The sequence below is a fragment of the Megalops cyprinoides genome, chromosome 7 (genome assembly GCF_013368585.1).
Source record: "Megalops cyprinoides isolate fMegCyp1 chromosome 7, fMegCyp1.pri, whole genome shotgun sequence".
Lineage (NCBI taxonomy): Eukaryota > Metazoa > Chordata > Actinopteri > Elopiformes > Megalopidae > Megalops > Megalops cyprinoides.
In genome coordinates, this window is record NC_050589.1 from 30,067,303 (window position 1) to 30,085,143 (window position 17,841).

Genomic DNA, 17,841 nt, shown 5'->3' on the forward strand with positions numbered 1-17,841 from the left:
AGATTAGATTACAGAAAATGTAACATTTGTACACGTACACTATTATCTTCCCGGTCTGAACATTTTTGCACTCCATTAAGTCCAGCATGGTTTCCTCATTGGAGTCCTTTATGCCTGATGGACATAGCTCAGAAGCCATCGTTGAGGAGAAATTGTCTTTCAATATTTACAAATTCTGATTCTTTTTCATCAACAGATTGAGCAGTTCATCACCGATTGGATGTCCTCTTTGAAGATGTGAGCAAGCAACAGGAACTCCATTAAGATGAATTATCCACAAAATGGGCCACTGGACAACTGTGGCTCAGTTCTGAGATTGTATCTGTCATTCTATCTAGTTAAGTGTATGGAATAAATTTGTGTAAATTATGCATATCTTGTTATGGTCCCTGCTGTATGTTTAAGTGCTAGTCAGTAATCTGATATAGAGATTTCAATAAAATTAGTCAATTTTAGATGTAAAATACAAAACTTTAAATACATACTATATTTTATAAGTATGATGTATATGATTATATTATATATATATGATTTATTTTCCTTACATTTTTGACAATTACAAAAAACAACTTACTCAGACAATGCAAATGAATGTACAATAATAAAAACTGAACTTCAAATGTTGTAAACTTGTGTTTACCCATTGTGTTTTCATAAATTAATACATCTCAGCACATTGTGTGTTGCATGTTAAAATATAGGCCTACTACTGATTTGAACATGAAGCGGCTGGCTAGCTGTTTTCTTGATCTTGAAGTTACTGTTGTCATATTGCTGTTGACATTAAATAATGTACATTCCTCGTAACTTTCATGATCGGTATGAGCCGTTTTAGATATTAAATGTCAACTATGTGCAGTATTAGCAAAACAAAAAAATAAAGCCCCGACATTTTGTTTAGGCAATAAACATAGCTATGTGCACTTTAGCTATGGACATCTGACACTAATGTTCTGCTTGCAGTTCAGCAAGAACATCTGTGTCAGGAATGTGTCTGCAAGCACACAGGACAATGCTGCATATCCTAGAGCTATCCAAGATCAGATCTTTTCTTATCATTAACAGGCACAAGACAAACAACAAAACTGATCCACAACCTGTACCATGGGTACCATCCACCCTCATCTCTTGTTTTCCACAGTTTTCATGTGTCACAGACTACAGGCCTACATGTGAAATGTATACGCATGCACTTTAGTTTACAACTAAATAAAATTCTCCATTGTACCTAAACATGCATGCCATCTATTACCCTATAAATAACATGAATACAGCACATAGTACCTGCAGGGGTAATCAGTCATATGGAAGGATTCAAGGAAAGTGGTGCAGTAGGTCAGCAAAAGTTCAATTAAATAACTGATGGAATTCTTAATATAAGAAAATCAATAAAACAAAAATTAATGTTAGTAGCACCGTATGAAGAACGACAGAAACCAATGCAATTAGTAGTTTATACCAGCAGATTTAAACCAGCGGTAGAATCAGCTCCAATGATATTCCTTGCACTAATCTACATGTTAAGCGCTGTCATAATAAATACCCAGCGAACTACCAGACAATTAATTATTTGCATGGCTGGATTACCAGTGTGTCGCGACAACGCTCACCGCGGTAAAACAATCTGAGGCATTTGACAGCCGCTGGGCTAATTTGGGGATCTGATACTTAAACACCTCTGCAAACAACGACCTCAAAGACAAGTCTTCTCTCTGAAGCCTTGTGGAGTTCACTATGACTGCCAAAAATGGGCATGTCTTAATCTCATAGCCATGTCCTAATCCAATCTTTCCTTCTCAACACCATATACATCAAACCTAAAAACCCCGCAAACGACCAATCCCTTGTAAATAAACACGTATTCTCTGCAACGTTAACTATACAGTTTGCATTTGATTATTTGAAGTTAAAGATGCACGACGTTGCTGCTTTCCCTTCTTGTCTTCCAACGATAACATTAAGTGAAAGGAATGAATCCGGGCGACCTTTCAGACAGTAAGGCTACCCTTTAGATTAGTAAGTGACAGCCCGAGGCCATTTACGTTTAGTTTTACCACACGAAAAAACCACAAAGCAAAGGTTGTTTTACTGATTGATCAGCTGAATTTATATGAATGTAACATCGGTGCTACCCTCGGGCATAACCTACTCAGTTTCAAGGATTTCCGACAGTTTAGTCAGGACATACAAACTGCAGCTGGAACGTAGCTATTGAACATTAGCTAGTTAGCTAGCCTGGAGGCTGTTAAAAAGTAGCTTCATTCATTCCCTTTTAGCTTCAAAACAAAGTAGCTATTGGAAACCAGCACAATAGATATATTTATTGCAATATCACCTCTAAATAGCAATGATTAATGACAGCTCACAAACTAAATTTTATTTTGCTATATTAGCCCTAGCTAGCTAATGCTAGCCAGCGGCATTGAAAAATGCTATATTCATAGCTCACTGATACTACAATGCCAATATGCCAAAGTGCATTGAATTCTTTTTTTGCCACGTTGTTAACCAGCATACCATGTTGCAAAAATATTTTTGTAAGTGTCAGATTTGTTAGATAGCATTTCCACAGCTGTTTATATAATTTTTTATTTAATAAGGATATCTCCTCAAAAGAAAGTGTTGCAGAGAAAATGTCAAGTAGTTAGGTCACTACGTTACTGTTGTGACGTCAGTGAAACGACACGAAGTTCAAACTTACTGCACAATAGGTCACAATTAAGTTTACTTTTGTTTGACACGCTGTTGTGGTTTCCAGCATAGTAACCTTAATCCTGTTTGTGTTTTCTGTTCCATAATCTAAATTTATCAATCTAGAGAAAGAAGCCCCTCATTTTGGCAAATTTAGATGCTTTACACCAAAAGTTGTTGTTGACGGATGAAATTAATCATATTATGAATTAATTCTGGAAGAGGAGCATCAGTGAAATAACTTCTAATAAATAAATTAATAAATCATCAGCTTGTTACAGTACAATTACATTTGCATGTGTTCAGCATGGCTTCTAAGGAGGACACTGCAAAGGTTTTGGATGACTCCCGTGATGAGCAGGCCTTCTTTGAGATCCAGCGCATTGATGGGGTCCTGGATGAGTGCATTTGGAAGGTGGAGACGGCCTCCCTCTTTCCTGCCTTGCTTGCGAACTTGGACAGACTTTCACCGGTAATAGGGAACCAGCTTGTAGGGCCAGTTCGGGAGCACCATCTCCTGGCAGAAAGGCTGGCCACCCACAAGCAGGAGGGGGAGGAGGGGAAGGTCGAGCTGGCAGGACTGAAAGAGGCTTTTCGTAGCTCTCTCCGACTTATGTTTCAGCACCTGAGGGAGCACCCAACTGTGTGCAAGCAGCTGAAGAGGGAGGCCTCTGCTGGACAATGCCAGCAGCTGGCGGCAGGGCTGAAAGAGCTAAAGGCCCTCCTCATGGACAAAATGATCACGGGCCCCGCTGAGGCACGGGAGCGGAGCCGATACGTGCAGGAGCTGTTTTTCAAGCACCGCAAAAACATGGTGGTGGTGGAAGCTCTGGAGGAGGAGGTGGATGCCGCCAACAAGGACAAGGACGCCATGATCGCCAAGAAGGACGAGCAGATCCGCAAGCTGAAGGTCTCCATGCACCAGGTGAAGCAGGCCTCGGAGAGCACCCTGGCCGGCCTGCGGGAGGGCGTGGACAAGCTGAAGCAGTCGGACAGGAACGTCTCGCACGAGCGCCGCGATCGGATGCAGGAGCAGGCCAACCAGCTGCGTGCGCAGCTCAAGAAACTGACAACCGAGAACCGGGAGTCCGAGACATCCCTCCGGAAGAGGAAGAACAGGTTGGAAACCGAGATTGAGAACTGGATCCAGAAGTACGACACCGACATAGGTGAGAAACAGGCGGAGCTCGAGGAGCTCTCCAAACTCTACCAGCAGGAGCAAGAGGAGGTACAGAAGCTGGGGCAGTACACCACTCGCATGGAGAGAGACTACCAACGTATTATGCAGGAGAGGCAGTTAGCAGCTGAGCAGAACCAGAAAGAGGAACAGGAAACTGCCGATGAAGAGCAGAATGATCTGGATGTTGCTGCTGATTGAAAAACAAGAAAGGTTTCTAAGGACAAAGGTTAGGTTGCTTAACAGAAGGTCAAATATATTTTTCTTGCCTTTTCTTCCACCTCCATCTTGCGTTACATTGTTTTTCTGTGGAACAGCTGCAGTGTAAAAACAAAACCACATGACAGTTTCCTGCTTATCAAGAAGTCCTCTTCTGAGAAAAATCAAAATGTGGTTTAAAGAACCAGGAAAGCTTAAATATATGCTTACAGTAACTTACTATGCTCCAGTGGAGCCACAACAGTGTACAAGGGGATATTTTAGAGCAGAACCACCTTGTGTAAGTGAGACTTTCTCACAAATAATAGGTGATGTTGGGGGCGCTCTTATTTGATATGCAAAGGCATCATGATTGTATAGCTACATTAAAAAATCATTAATTCCAAATTTAGAAAGACCCACGTTTTTCCACATTCAGATCCACTTAGTAAAGGAGTTCTATGCAAGCTTATTATCTGCAGTTATCAATATTGAAGCAATATGCTTAGGATGTACTGTAATTTTAAATGTTACTTTCAGTATCAGTTCCACTGCGTTTGTTTTTCAGATTCACATACCTGTGTCTAGATTGCAAGCAGTGAGATAAGTACTTAAGATACATGGATTCATTTTTTTCCTTAGAGACTAATGAGTCAAAAGAATAGTTTCTGTAGTTACATACAGTATAGTTATCTGAGAAGGAAATGCTGGTATTGATGTGAAGTGAGAGCTCCCGTTTGTTCTTCGATACTTGAATAGTTGGGTACTGTTGTATGTATGATTGTCAAGTTTTTCAGTATGGTTTGTGGCACTGGTGCTGTTACATACTGTATGATGTTATGTTCCTCCTCATTAATGCCACTGTTCCCTTTTTTCCCTGAGACTATGAGAAGTTTCCATCTAGAAAGACAGAATCAGTCTTATGTTGGTGTATGGTTTTACTGAAGACTGCAGTGTGAAAACACAACTGTCATTTTTAAGACACATTTTTACTGTTTATTTAAACACTCATTTGAATTTGTTTTTTTTTCTTTGACAATCCACTGTTTTAAAAGAATCTATCGATAATGACAAACGATAACAGCTTTTCAGCACACCTGAAAAAATCTAATGATTACTGAAGTGACAGGCTCGTCACAGAAATATCTGCAAGTTTTCAAAACATAATGGTTACTAAATTGGTGTTGGTTGAAGCTTCATCTGTAATTTGCTGGCTCATGCCTATCACCATTTTATATTCTCCAACCACAAAAAAGTAGATGATCTTCCAATAGATTTTTCTGCCTCAGAACCTCAGAAAGACAAATGTGCCTCAAGGTGTATACATAGGGTACTACAGTTTGTTTCCTGTGTAGGCCATAGAGCATAGTGAGGGGGTGCAATTTGAGACACAGTAAATGTAACTTGTCTGTGTTCAAGATAGAATTAATCTTTTAAGAGGTATGCTAGCTTTTAAACGAAATATAAATCATAATCTACAGATTGAATGTCTTTGGGAGAACACCACTATACAATTTATGTAACAATATAGGAAAACTGCCCCTCCTCTGGCCATGTCACTCAACAAAAACATGGGTGCTTCTCACCACTGCCGTGGTGGAAATGTCGTCTGTTCCTATTTCTCCGATCAGGGCCAATCAGTCATCGTCTACTGAATCTGAGACTTTGAAACCAAGTTTTTTTTTTTTAATGGTAGCTTGATAGCCATTGACATTTTGCATTGAATTAGGTAGCCACCACTGATAAGATTTATTTTTTAGCTGCACATAATAACATCACAAATACATTCTTAAGTGAGGTAATGGCTACCTTTGCATGTGTATAGGAATAAAAATGAACACATGACATGACAATCTACTTTTTTACTGTTCACTACTGGTTAACAATTCCGTTTTTCTTGGTTCCATAAAGTTAAGTTTAAAAAAATCTTTGCAAGTGTGATTTCTGTGCACATTTATCCATGTTTATTATGATACAATGCAATGGTAGAATAAATGTTGTCTCCAAGGATGTGAAGCTGTCCCATTCCATCCATTTCCAGTTTGTCAACTACATTTATTGTGACAACAGGCTTTTTAGGTGTGAAATTTTCAGTGCCGGACAAGAGCCCAGATGGAAAAGGTCTATAATTATCAGCTGGCTTTTATCTAAAAGTTACTTGAGTTTTCCAAACTCGCAATACACACAACACACGACACACAGGTGTAGAAGTAAAACTATTAAATGATTACAAATTAGGATACTGTAAACAGTATAGAGGCCAACAGGGGACCTGTTTGCATTATCCATAGTATCATGGATCCATGAGCAATACAATCATTCTTTTGCCTCAAAGTACGTTGGAAAGTGACGTTCGATGTAGCCTATGTGTGAAGTGAAGCCGATTCAGACTTCGGATAACCTAAAACTCTAAAAAATAGAAGGGGAGGAATATGAAGCCGCTACATGGTATCCACATATTAATCACTCTCTAAACGGTTAGTGTGCATTACAGCTACTAGTTTCAGACTAGTCAGGAGTCACCTTTGCTTTACAAATAAGCATGTAGCTACCAAACAGAACCACTGCATTTCTGCTGCAAATTAAAACAACAACAATTTTGTCAGATATCCATTAAAAGACAACATTTTTTAAACTACTTAAAGTCTTAAACTGAATCTTAAAAGCAATTTTAGTTCAAATTATTCTTAACACAGGGTTAATCCTAACAAGTTAAAAATTGACATAAAAAGTATCTAATTTAAAATAGGTTATTGTAGTCCTTGCATTGAACAGTGAAACCAATGCAGCCACCCCTCTCGTATGCCTGGTCTCTCTTGGTCTCCAGGGGCTGCCGTGGTGGGTTGGTCTTCTCCAGCTTGCCGAATGTTCCTCCGTGCTCCTCATAGGTAGGGGTGCTGGTTAAGTTTCCGGGGGCTGAGCTGGTAGCAGCCGTGACCAACATTAGAGCGGGTGTATGGGTGGGCAGAAAACCGATGCTGGTAGCGGGTCCTGTCCATTCGCACGCCGTTGTCTGACTGGAGGAGGCCCAACGAGGAGTAGGGGGCTCTAATGGCGGAAGAGGAGGAGGAGGAAGAGGAGGGAGTGGAGCCATGCAGTTGGTCCATGGCTTGGGCGGTGGGGAAGGAGTAGAGGTTGGGGGTGGAGCTGAACAGGGACGCCTCCTGCAGGCGGTAAGGGCCGCTGGAGGAAGCAGCAGGGGGGTACACGCGCTGATGGCGCAAAGCGGCACCGCCATTTCTGTCTTTAGACTGTGATGTCACAGAGGGTTGGACCTGGAGGAGACACCGTAACTTACTCACTGTAGAAGGACAAAATAACTGTCCGAGACACTACGGTTATGTCAGTTCAGTTTTCTTTGACACGCATGCCCTTCACTTGAGGTTTGGCATTTTAATTGTGGTGACGGATATTTAAATAGGTTGTCTGTTATCATCCCCACATAACATATCTGACATTACAAAAATGCTGCAGAAGTGAGACTGACTGTGTGCAGCCTATTCTCCTGTAATTCTCCTTTCTTCTCCACCAGCCTATTCTCCGGGGCTGATAAATTGCTTAAGGGTCCAAGTTTAAAATATAATCAGAATTCCAAACCCCAGTGCTGATGGGTTCATGCAGAATCAGTAAACCTTTAATAACTTGATCAATATGATAACTACACGTAGTCTTAAAGTGCTAAAGGTTCATCTTTTACTTTTTGTTTCCTGGATTGTACTCAAGGCCCTGCACTTGGACTTGAGTCCTACGGGTCATTTATGGTGATCTTACCTGACTGAGGTTCAGGGGCTGGGACAGGCTGGGCACCCCCTGGTGGTGGCGATCGCTGCTGGATGATCCTGAGCTACAAAGCTGTTGGGCCGCCCCCTTCTTAGGCACACCATAGACATTTGGAGGCTGCCCTGTAAGATGCCACAACAAAAATAATTTTTCAGTTCAATTCATTGTCATGCAGGTTAGTTATTGAGTCATCCAGTCATTCCCAAGCACCCTAGGTTATCCATGCTAAATCTACTCCTGTTGACCCACACTCTAGGTTATTTATGTTTTTAAGATATTCTCAATGCCTCTGCCCTCTCCATGCTGAAGCCTCTCCTGCTCACCTGGTACCACGGATTCCCCACCCTCTCCAAGCTGGGCTTTAACGGAGGACACAATGACGTCCAGGGACTTTGAGAGATGCACTGAAGCCTCCGTCTGGTTGGGGCCACGCTTGGGGCTCAGGGGACTGCTGGTGGATGAGTCAGAGTCCTGCTGATCCGAGTCGTGGATGGTCACACAGCTGATGACGTTGGTCCGCTGGTTCAGGCCGCAGCTGCAGCAGAGAGGCACAGTGGCTTATAGGTTAAAGTTTAACAATTAAACGCATCTTCTTCACACATTGTGGCCCCGAGGACTATGCTGTACCACCTTACAGTTTTGGGACAAACAGTGCATCCTATAACAATAAAACAATGATCTTATTGCTCCAATAATGACAGACTGATCTGTGCTGACCTGACCTTTCACAGCCTCACTATAACCAGACATTCTGAGCTCTTTCCTAATGATATGTGGTTTTTGCAGAAGGAACAGGAAATGAGCTCACCTCGCGGCGGGGAACTTCCTATCGTCCTCATCCTCCGTGTCGCTGCGGATGGTGATGATGCTGACGGCGGGGCTGGGCGTGTCGGAGATGATGATTGGCTGAGACAGAGTGGCTTTGTAGGCGGGGCAGTTTAGCACAGGGCTGCCACGCACAACCGGGATAGCAGACTGCAGTGAAGACAGATGTCTGCAGAAGACAGCAAAAGGTTAACAGGGTGCTCTCATGTCTTAATTAACTGTACTGGATTTGCAATGACACCAAATGTGAATGACACAAACCTAAGTGATCAGCCTCCCCACTAACAAAAAAAGATGTTTCATTCTGGGCTACGACAAACTAACAGGCTTTTGGAGGGCTACAGCCATCACAGGTTTGTCATTTCTGATTAGTCTGTTGGCTGTAACCTTAATTTCCTTTCCTGTCTAAGTATGGCTATACCTGGCTCTGCAGTCAGCATGGCGGGCCTTGGCCTTCTTCCCTGACGCCGACGCCCCCCCTTGCTGGGCTCTCGCGCCCACGTTGACGGTCTGGGAGGACGCCAGGGACACATGACCCCCCAGAACCGAGGTCTGCTGCACGGAACTGTTGTACTGCCCGCCTTGGCAGCCCCTGTAAGTGGACAGTACATCCTGGCTGTGAGCACCAGCTTTCAGACTGTCCACAAAGAAGAAGAGGATGAACTGCGTTCTGGAAGCTAATCGGGGCCTACAGTCAACTTTGATTCAGAAACCTACACTAAATTTGCAGTCTATGGCTGGGCGCTTATCTGTGCCTTCAATATCTGCAGTGCTCTACCCACCTCCAGCTGGGGACCTGTTGGGCGGAGCTGTCGGAGTGGACAGCCCCCATTGTCGAATCGGTGATGATGGGGTGGGCGGGGTTGTGGATGGCCACGCCTGGTATCTGCTGCCAGGTGGAAGGTATGAGGATCTGCTGAGTGCCTGCCGGCCACGCGTGCTAGAGGCACGGCACAGCACGGCACAGCACAAAACAACACAACACACAAAACTGTGTCATTTACTGCAGCTTTACAAACATCTCTTTGTGGAAGGGTACGTGTCAGCGTTGTAAAATCTTCTGGAACTAAGTCCCTAATCTCTTCATTCACTGAAGCTTTCATGCGCCATTATGTGCAGCCTTAACCAATGGAAGCCTTAGAAAGCTTAATTTGGGACCAGTGAAATCTGAGAATGCAAACATCTTCTTTCTTTTCATATGAAAAAAAACACTGCTGGACAGAGCTTTTGTCAAAGCAGATATAAAGTGAAAGATCTGATTTGCATCACTTGCAACACACTGTAGAAGACAATAAAAATTATATTAAATTCATATTCTACTGTTCTAAGAGGTAGTTTAACTGTGGTTCAGGTCAATAATTAAGAAAAATGATAGAAGTAGGAATCAGACACACATATGGGTTATGAGTTTTCTTACCTGTGTGAGCAAGCTGGGCTGGATCTGAACAGACTGGGAGGACTGGTTCTGCGGAACTACGGGCACAGAGTTGTCCATCCTCACAGGGAAACCAGAATGCTTACTAGAGGTCTGAAGGCCTAGAGGAAATTTGACAAGAGCTCAGATTAACCAGCCAAAATCATGTATCATGGACAGGTGTACATCTGTATTTTCACTTCTGAAACAAACATCTCTTTAACTTAAACAGGTGGATGAGGGTTTGTTGCATTCATTATTTTGTGTGTCTCATCCAAGGAAAGGTTAAGGTTAGAAACCCAGATTTTTCAACCCTAGGTTAAATGTTATGCAGAAAAGCTCGTACTAGTGGCCTTTATATTATTTGCGTCTTTATGTATTCTTAATTTTCACAGTTAAAAGTTTATAACATGGCCAATGTTTGTGGCATGCTTTGCTAGGGGTTAAAACCACAGTGCCAAGTTTGGGATCCAAACCACTGGCTCTATGCTGCCATTTTGCCTCAGAAGGAGAGGCCTCTTACCCTGGATGGTCGGGGGGCAGACGATGAGGGTCTGCTGGAAGGGCTCTGTCTGGGGACACAGCTGCGGGGGGCGGACCGACAGGGGGACGCTCTGCTGGGCGAGGCCGGGGATGTTGATCGTGGCCTGCTGGTAGAGGGCTGGCTGGTAACCGAGCAACGGGACGTTGCTGCCGTGGGAGAGGGACTGGCCGTCGCCTGCTCCCACCTGTCCAAAGGAAATGAGCATGAGACGTAACCATGACCACTGTCTGCATTTTAGCTATGACACACCATTTTACACGCCACAAGGAGTGGAATCAGCCTAACTTAGGATGTGCTTGTTCAGTTGCCGTGGAAACAGCTAGGAAGGAACATTTGTACTCAAAATTTTCCATTACAGATTCAGCCAGCTGGTATCACTGCATGAATAACTGCTGTAGAGACAGAACTGGGAGTATGATTATGAGGGGATCCGTATGTTTAAGAAGTCCATACAGATCCATACGGTTTAAGAGCTGTACAGAAAGTGTTTATTTTAAAAAGTAAATGCACATAAAGCAGGTTGGGATAATTAACCAGTTGTCAACTAGGGTCATCTGTATTTTATCAGTGAAGGACCTCACTCAAAGAGAAAGTGTTTTGTGGAATGAGGCGATTTCAGATGTGAGGGCACAGCCAGCTGCTTTTCGGATGTCTCACTGTCTCACCTGGCTGTGCTGGTTGAGCTGGCTGCTGAAAGTGACGGTGAGGTTGGCAGCAGCGCTGGGGTTGGTGTTGCTGGAGAACAGGTTCTTCCCATTGTCAAAGGCGTCACACCTCCGTTTGCACACCTCCATGTTCTGGAAGCAGGACTTCACGCTACACGGGGTCAGAACAAACAGTGTAAATGAGCCAAAATCTGAACAGTCTGGGACTAACATGGTTTTGGACAGACAGGGGAAAGAGCTCTGCTAAAGCTCAGTTTAATCTGTGACTGATGATTTAGAAAAAACCCGAGAACATCCAGTACAAAGGGATGGAAGAATAAGGCGGAACTCCCTGGAAACAATCCTGTTAGTAAGCATGATGCTATCTGTTACAAACAGAAGGCTATTAAGCATTTCCATTTCCAAACTGACATACTAGAAGCTAATGATCTGATTAAAGAAGTTCATCTGCCAAGGCCATTCTGATTCATTGATACCAAACTGATCAGAATTCACATGACCTGGCACCACTTTTTCAGGAGTGGAAACTATAATCTTCAAAAGAGTGAGGACACCTTACAACCATGAATTACATTACCATCATAATTATTACCTATGGAGTTGGCAGACATTCCTATCTTGGAGGACTTACATAAACCAAAGTGTACAGATAATGTATTTTTACTCCTGGATATACGCATCACAAACCAGGGAACAGACCTTCTTTAAGGACACAAAAGCTGTACCCCACCATGGAATCAAACCTGCAGCCCTCTGCTTACAGTCCTACACCCAATACTAACACTGACGGGATGGGATGAAGGGGAGGGAGGAGTGTGGGGTTTCCGCAGTGCTTACTGTGAGCTGTGGGGAAAGTGGAGCAGGTGCGCCATGGTAACGAAGGGGTGTGTCAGCGTCTTCATGGGCGTGATGCGCTTCTCTGCGTCCAGCGTCAGCATCCTCTTCAGCAGGTCAATGAACTCCCGCCGGTCCGCCTTCTCCGCCAGCATGTCCGTCCCCTCCAGTTTCGTCATGTTGACCTACGGGGGAGGGGTACGCAGGACAGACACAGGGGACACCACTGAAGATTGTATCATTGGCTCCATTTTGACAGGGTGCTCTTTTTCTCTCTCTTCTTTTTTTTTTTTTCAAGTACATGTGGATTTAGTTCTGAGCCAATGGCTCCAAAGTCTCTCAATAAGCAGCAAATCAAAAGTGAGCATGCAATGAGGAAAATGATTCACCCACACCTACTCAGCCAAATTAAGAACTGTCCAATTTTCTTTGTGGCTGTGCTTCCGCTGAAGGATTTCAGTATGAATGTGGAAAAACAGCACAACAAGCTCAATGCAACAGTGTAGCAGCTCTGAGAATGACTACTTCCCAAATTCTACTCACGGACACAAGTTAGTCATTGCGTTGTGCGCGTGCCCATGTGTGTGCCTTTGTATGCAGTTAATGTAATCCAAACACAGCTGTTGATTCTCTAATAGCGTTGATCACGCTAGGGAACATGCCTTGAAACAAACTGAGAAAACTACACCAGGGGAAAAGACTCTCTTCCAAATGGCTATCAACCATCAATATTAAACACTCAAACCAAGCCTTGCTAAACAGCACTGATCACATGCTTAGCATTTAGTGACAGCCAGTCAGCCTTTACCTGCATCATATCATCCAGACAGTTGAAAATGTACTTTCGAGCTTCCTTTGACTTAATCCCCATCTCTGCCTCGTGTTCTGCTGGTGTCTAAAAAGAGCAAAGAGAATATAAACAGAAATAGAATATAAACAGTGCAAAAATAGGTCTTTACAAAGCTGGGGGTGCTGGTTACAGTAAAGGGTCCTATAAGGAGCATAGAGAGAGGCAACATCTGTTCAGAACCAATAACAGGATCAGGGTATTTATTCCTAGGGGGGATGAATACACAAGTTTGTCCTCTGTACTCCTGGGATAACTAGCTGTGGCTGCAGTTTTACAGGTTGACCTTAACAGGTCAAGAGGACCGTGATGATGAGATCTAATCAGGGTCAAAAACATGACAAACCCTCTGAAGCCTCACATTGGCGTGTTGGACTCTTGGTACAAAACATGGGTAAGAACAGAAGAGGTCTATGATTTCAGCCACCCTGTTCCCGTGACATACATTTCCTTACAGAGCTGACATGCAGCTGACCCCTGTCCAGTACACCACAGGCTCAAAGACATCCACTTACTTTCAGCCTCCAAAGCGGGTAGCTGGAAGCGGCGCCTCTCTTGAAGAAGTGGCTGGTCTTGGTCCCTGCGCTCAGGAGGTACTCAGCTGGCAGGCCTTGGGTCTGGGAGATGTAGCGGATCTGGAACAGCACAGCGCAAAGTCACATCCCCTTCCCTCTGCACTGCCTACCTGAGCTCAGAGGACAGCTACACACAATACTCTGTATACATATGGACAGATAAGGACTGTTCTTTTGACGGGGAGGGAGTCCAGTGGCTTACTGACCTGGTCATATTCAGAGGCTCCTGGGTACAGGGGCCAGCCCAGGAAAAGCTCAGCAATGACACAGCCGAGAGACCACATGTCGATGGCTTCACAGAAAGGCAGGCCCAGGATAATCTCAGGGGCCCTGTATGTGTGCATCACAACAAAGTCAGGAGAGACTCCGGGTAACAAAGCCTGGGCTGGAGTGAACTTTTATGTCAGATTCTGGATCAGAGCTAAACACATACATTTTATTTCAACATTTAAGAGATGCTCTTATTCAGAGCAAATTACAAACCAAAGATGCAGAGTACATAAAATAAGTACACATGAACAACTGCACACACAGAAAACCAGAGAGCACATCTGGACATGTGTCTGTCTGTCCCATAGTACGCTATTAAACAGTGCCATACTGAGCACATAAACAGTGCTAAAATCATTTAAAAATCAATCAATCAGTATATCAAATCAATAACTAGTGTCAAAGTGCAATAATAATCTACAGTAATATACAAGGGACAAAATGTATATCTTCCAACTGGGTAAAGAAGCCAAGATGTGGGTCTTCAGTCTGCAGTGGACAATAGCCCCACTGTCACACTGGCACCTCTGAAATTTCATTAGCGAGAGACAGGGATGCGCAAGAGGCTGCTCTGGACTCACCTGTAGTAGCGGGACTGCAGGTAGGTGGAGCACACAGCCTTGGAAACGTGGCTGGCGGAGCCAAAGTCGATGACCTTGACCCGGTAGGGCTGGCGGAGCGGGTCCACCAGCATGATGTTCTCTGGCTTCAGGTCGGCGTGGATGAGACCCAGGCTCTTGAGCTTCATGAGGGCGGTGGCCACCTGCTGCAGGACGGGCCGGATGCACTTCAGCAGCAGCGGGCTGAACTTGCTGTGCTTCAGGAAGTCGTAGAGGTTCTGCCCCAGCATCTCGAACACCAGGCAGGTGTGGTTCTTGTGCTGAAAGCACTCATAGGAGCGCACGAAGTTGAACTCGTCGGCATTTTCCGCACTCAGCTGGTTCAGGATGCTCACCTGGGAGATGCAAGATTTTGCCCATCTTAAAAGACGCAAAGCCTGATCCCCTAGCACCTGAAATAACCCTAACCCTAATCCTAACCCTAACCCAGCATCTTTCGGTTTTCCTTTAACCCCAAGTTTTAACAATCTGATTCAAACCTATCAAAGCTGTACAATCAAATTTACCAGTATCTACCAGCATCTTTGCTCCCCATCACACTTAAAGCACCCTAGCACAAGGGTTGAGAGGCCCTGACATAAGATGCTGAACTGCTGATGTTCTGATGTTGTATCATGGGAAGAATTTAGCTAGTATTCACATTTATGCATTAAACTAAAGGGTAATTTTACTTTCAGATTATACACTTCACTGGAGTAGTGAAAATAACCTTGTAAGCAGCTTGGCACCACTCTATAAAATCATGGCATGGCATTACATTGGCATTACGTTGAGCCTACCTCAATCTGACCCTGTCGAGCGTAGGAGGGGTGGTTCTTGAGGATTTTGATGGCCACGATCTCGTTTGTGCCACGTTTCCAGCACTTAGCCACCTGCCCAAAAGTGCCTCTGCCCAGGAACTCCAGCACCTCATAGCTGTTGGACACAGAGCACAATATCTCATGCTGTACCAGCTGGTAGTCCCCTTCGCTGTGGGAGGTGCTGCTCTTGGTGGTGGAGGCGGAGTGGGCAATGGACTGGGCCGTGGCCCCGCCCCCACCGGCCCGGTTGGAGGGCACGGGGGCGGAGAGCTCCTCGAGGATCTGGACACTGTCGCTGCTCTCCACCTCCTCCCTCTTGCGTTTCAGGCCGCTCTGCATCTGGTAGAGGTCTCCTTGCTTGGGGGAGGTTTCGTCATTGACACGGCAACTGGAGGAGGAGGACGACGACGAAGAGGTCGAAGAGGAGGGCCCGGGCAGGCTCCCGGTGCTGTCGGCAGCCCGCACCACAATGTTGCCCCCAGAACCCCCGGCTGGACGGAAATTCACATTGGCTGAGCTGTGGGCAGGGTTGAAGCCGGAGGTCGCGGAGGGGGCGGCGTTTCCCTGAGATTGGCAGGGCAGGTAGTATTTCCTCTCACCCGACTGGCTTGCTACATCCCACGTGCAGCTCTCCACCTTCAGCTTCTTCACACGGCAAAACGCACTGGAGGACACCGAAGGGGAGGAGAACGGCTGACGCTGGGCCGCCATACCTGGGTAGAGGATGAAGCAGGCGGATGTCAACCAGCGTGTAAACTGCATGGGCACACCTTTCGGCATCTTAAAACCATCGAAAAACTAACACTCCAAACGGATCAGTGATCACTTCATAAAGCTAGCTTCTGCCCTTTGTCTGCAGTAAACAAGTATGCATAACTGAAAAGAAGCGTTCCATTTTACTGTGATATCGATTGTTAGCAATAGCGATGGCCGCGGCTATGTATTAAGTCACAACACAATCGTGGAGAATAAAATGCGCGTGAAGATACAAATCGAAGTGAGTATTTATTTGTAAAGCAAAGAAACAACCCGAGTAAAATCCAGAACACTAGTTCTAGAAAAAATCTTCCACCCCAAAATAGTGGAGAATGTTAATCAAATCAGTATACAACAGTGTACACAACAGTGTAAGGCCGTTTCCCTAGGATAAAAACAGCCAGCAAACACCGGAAAATGAGTCTAAACTAGCAAGGTTAGCTGACATTACCTAACAGTGGAAAAGCAGAGTACAGTAACTGTGGACATAGATTAGTTCAACTGCGTCTCAATCAGACTCCAACTACAGTAACACGTAGTGGATTTAATAGTTCAGCGTCTTTCTTTCGACCAAAAATATCGATAACTCTCACTACCTACTTACCAACTCAATTAGTGAGCAGGGTAGCTAACGTCAACTCCAGATTGAAGCTGTGCTGCGTTCTTTAACTGACACCTTTTCACCAAAATGCATCCTGTCCTGAAAAGTCAGATGACAGATTACATTTAGCTCCCCAGCTAACGTTAACAGAACAAGCTGTCTGGACTCGCTAGCTAGCAAGCTAGCTATTTCTTAGCTGGAATTTAAGAAGCATCACTGGCGTAGTTACAGCAAAATGGTAACGCTAGCTACTAACGTTAGCAAGCTAGCTGACACGCAGCCATAGACTCGAGTGAATTATACTTAATCGCTCGCTAGCCAGCAACAAAACAGTAATCCATATAGCTAAGACACATTAACATTATATTGTTTGGTTATAAAGACAATTCAATGATGGCAGCAGCGAATATTAGCTACCTACCAAGCTACCCGAGTTTTGTAACCTCGAAGACGCGTTCTTCTGTCATCGGATTTCCCAACTCTCCGATTAAGGCATCATATATTTCTCACGACACATATACCCGTGACATAATCACAACAGTGTAGATCTACACATTTAGGACAACACGCTTACAGCGCTGTCAATACATTAAAACGATATGTTGACAGTCTAAAATAAACACAGATAAAGGAATAATCGGCATCCACAGGAAGAGCCCACAGCCCTGTCAGTAACACCAGTCGTATTTCCTGTACCGTAAATTAAGGAAAATAAGCGCACGAACAGTTTGTAGCAACTCCATCACACATCACTACCTTATTTTAAATTTCTACGATTGTCATTTATTAACTGCTGATACAGAATGACTGCTGTTAGCCCAGTAGCTACACAGAAACACAACTGTACTATTTTAAGTTCTAATGTTCAGATCGGTGTTTTTAACACTAAAAACGCCGTCTATCTAATGTACTGTATCATGAAAATGTAACAACTGAGATCCGGGAGGACAGGAAATTATTTTGCCCACCCATATTCTCAAGACAATCTAAGCACCAAACGATGTTTATAAACTGTTATCGATTGCTGTTGATTTGGCTCAGTTTAAGAAAAGACAAAAAAAAAAAAAAAAAAAAAAACACGTGGAATGCTTTTTTTTTTTGACATGTTTTTAATTTTTCAAAGTACACCAAACACAAGCTATGTCTCCACGAGATAGGGATCTCAGAGTATTTTAGTCTTTAAAATCAAGTTTTGTTCTTATCTGGTTAATATGGGCATGCTGGTTCCCTCTTATTGACTGGCA

General features: G+C 44.1%; 2 protein-coding genes across 3 annotated transcripts; one reads left to right on the top strand and one right to left on the bottom strand.

The window, feature by feature from the left end:
* Positions 1-2,998: 2,998 nt before the first annotated feature.
* Positions 2,999-4,069, top strand: LOC118780420 (dynein regulatory complex protein 10-like). The gene has a single exon (XM_036532884.1). It carries the CDS (start codon positions 2,999-3,001, stop codon positions 4,067-4,069), a length of 1,071 nt encoding a protein of 356 aa, XP_036388777.1.
* A 2,641-nt stretch (positions 4,070-6,710) lies between these two features.
* Positions 6,711-17,250, bottom strand: hipk1a (homeodomain interacting protein kinase 1a). 2 transcript variants are annotated; one of them, XM_036533217.1, is made up of 17 exons: positions 17,019-17,250; positions 16,601-16,696; positions 15,220-15,953; positions 14,402-14,775; positions 13,757-13,880; positions 13,491-13,610; positions 12,937-13,023; positions 12,132-12,313; positions 11,295-11,445; positions 10,609-10,813; positions 10,089-10,207; positions 9,454-9,611; positions 9,093-9,263; positions 8,655-8,840; positions 8,170-8,381; positions 7,838-7,968; positions 6,711-7,341 (listed from the first exon to the last, which is right to left on the bottom strand). In XM_036533217.1, the coding sequence occupies exons 3-17, from the start codon at positions 15,949-15,951 to the stop codon at positions 6,949-6,951; spliced, it is 3,345 nt and encodes a 1,114-aa protein (XP_036389110.1). In that variant the 5' UTR covers positions 15,952-15,953; positions 16,601-16,696; positions 17,019-17,250; the 3' UTR covers positions 6,711-6,948. The 2 variants fall into 2 exon arrangements, with proteins under 2 accessions (XP_036389110.1, XP_036389112.1); XM_036533219.1 differs by lacking the exon at positions 16,601-16,696.
* Positions 17,251-17,841: the final 591 nt, after the last annotated feature.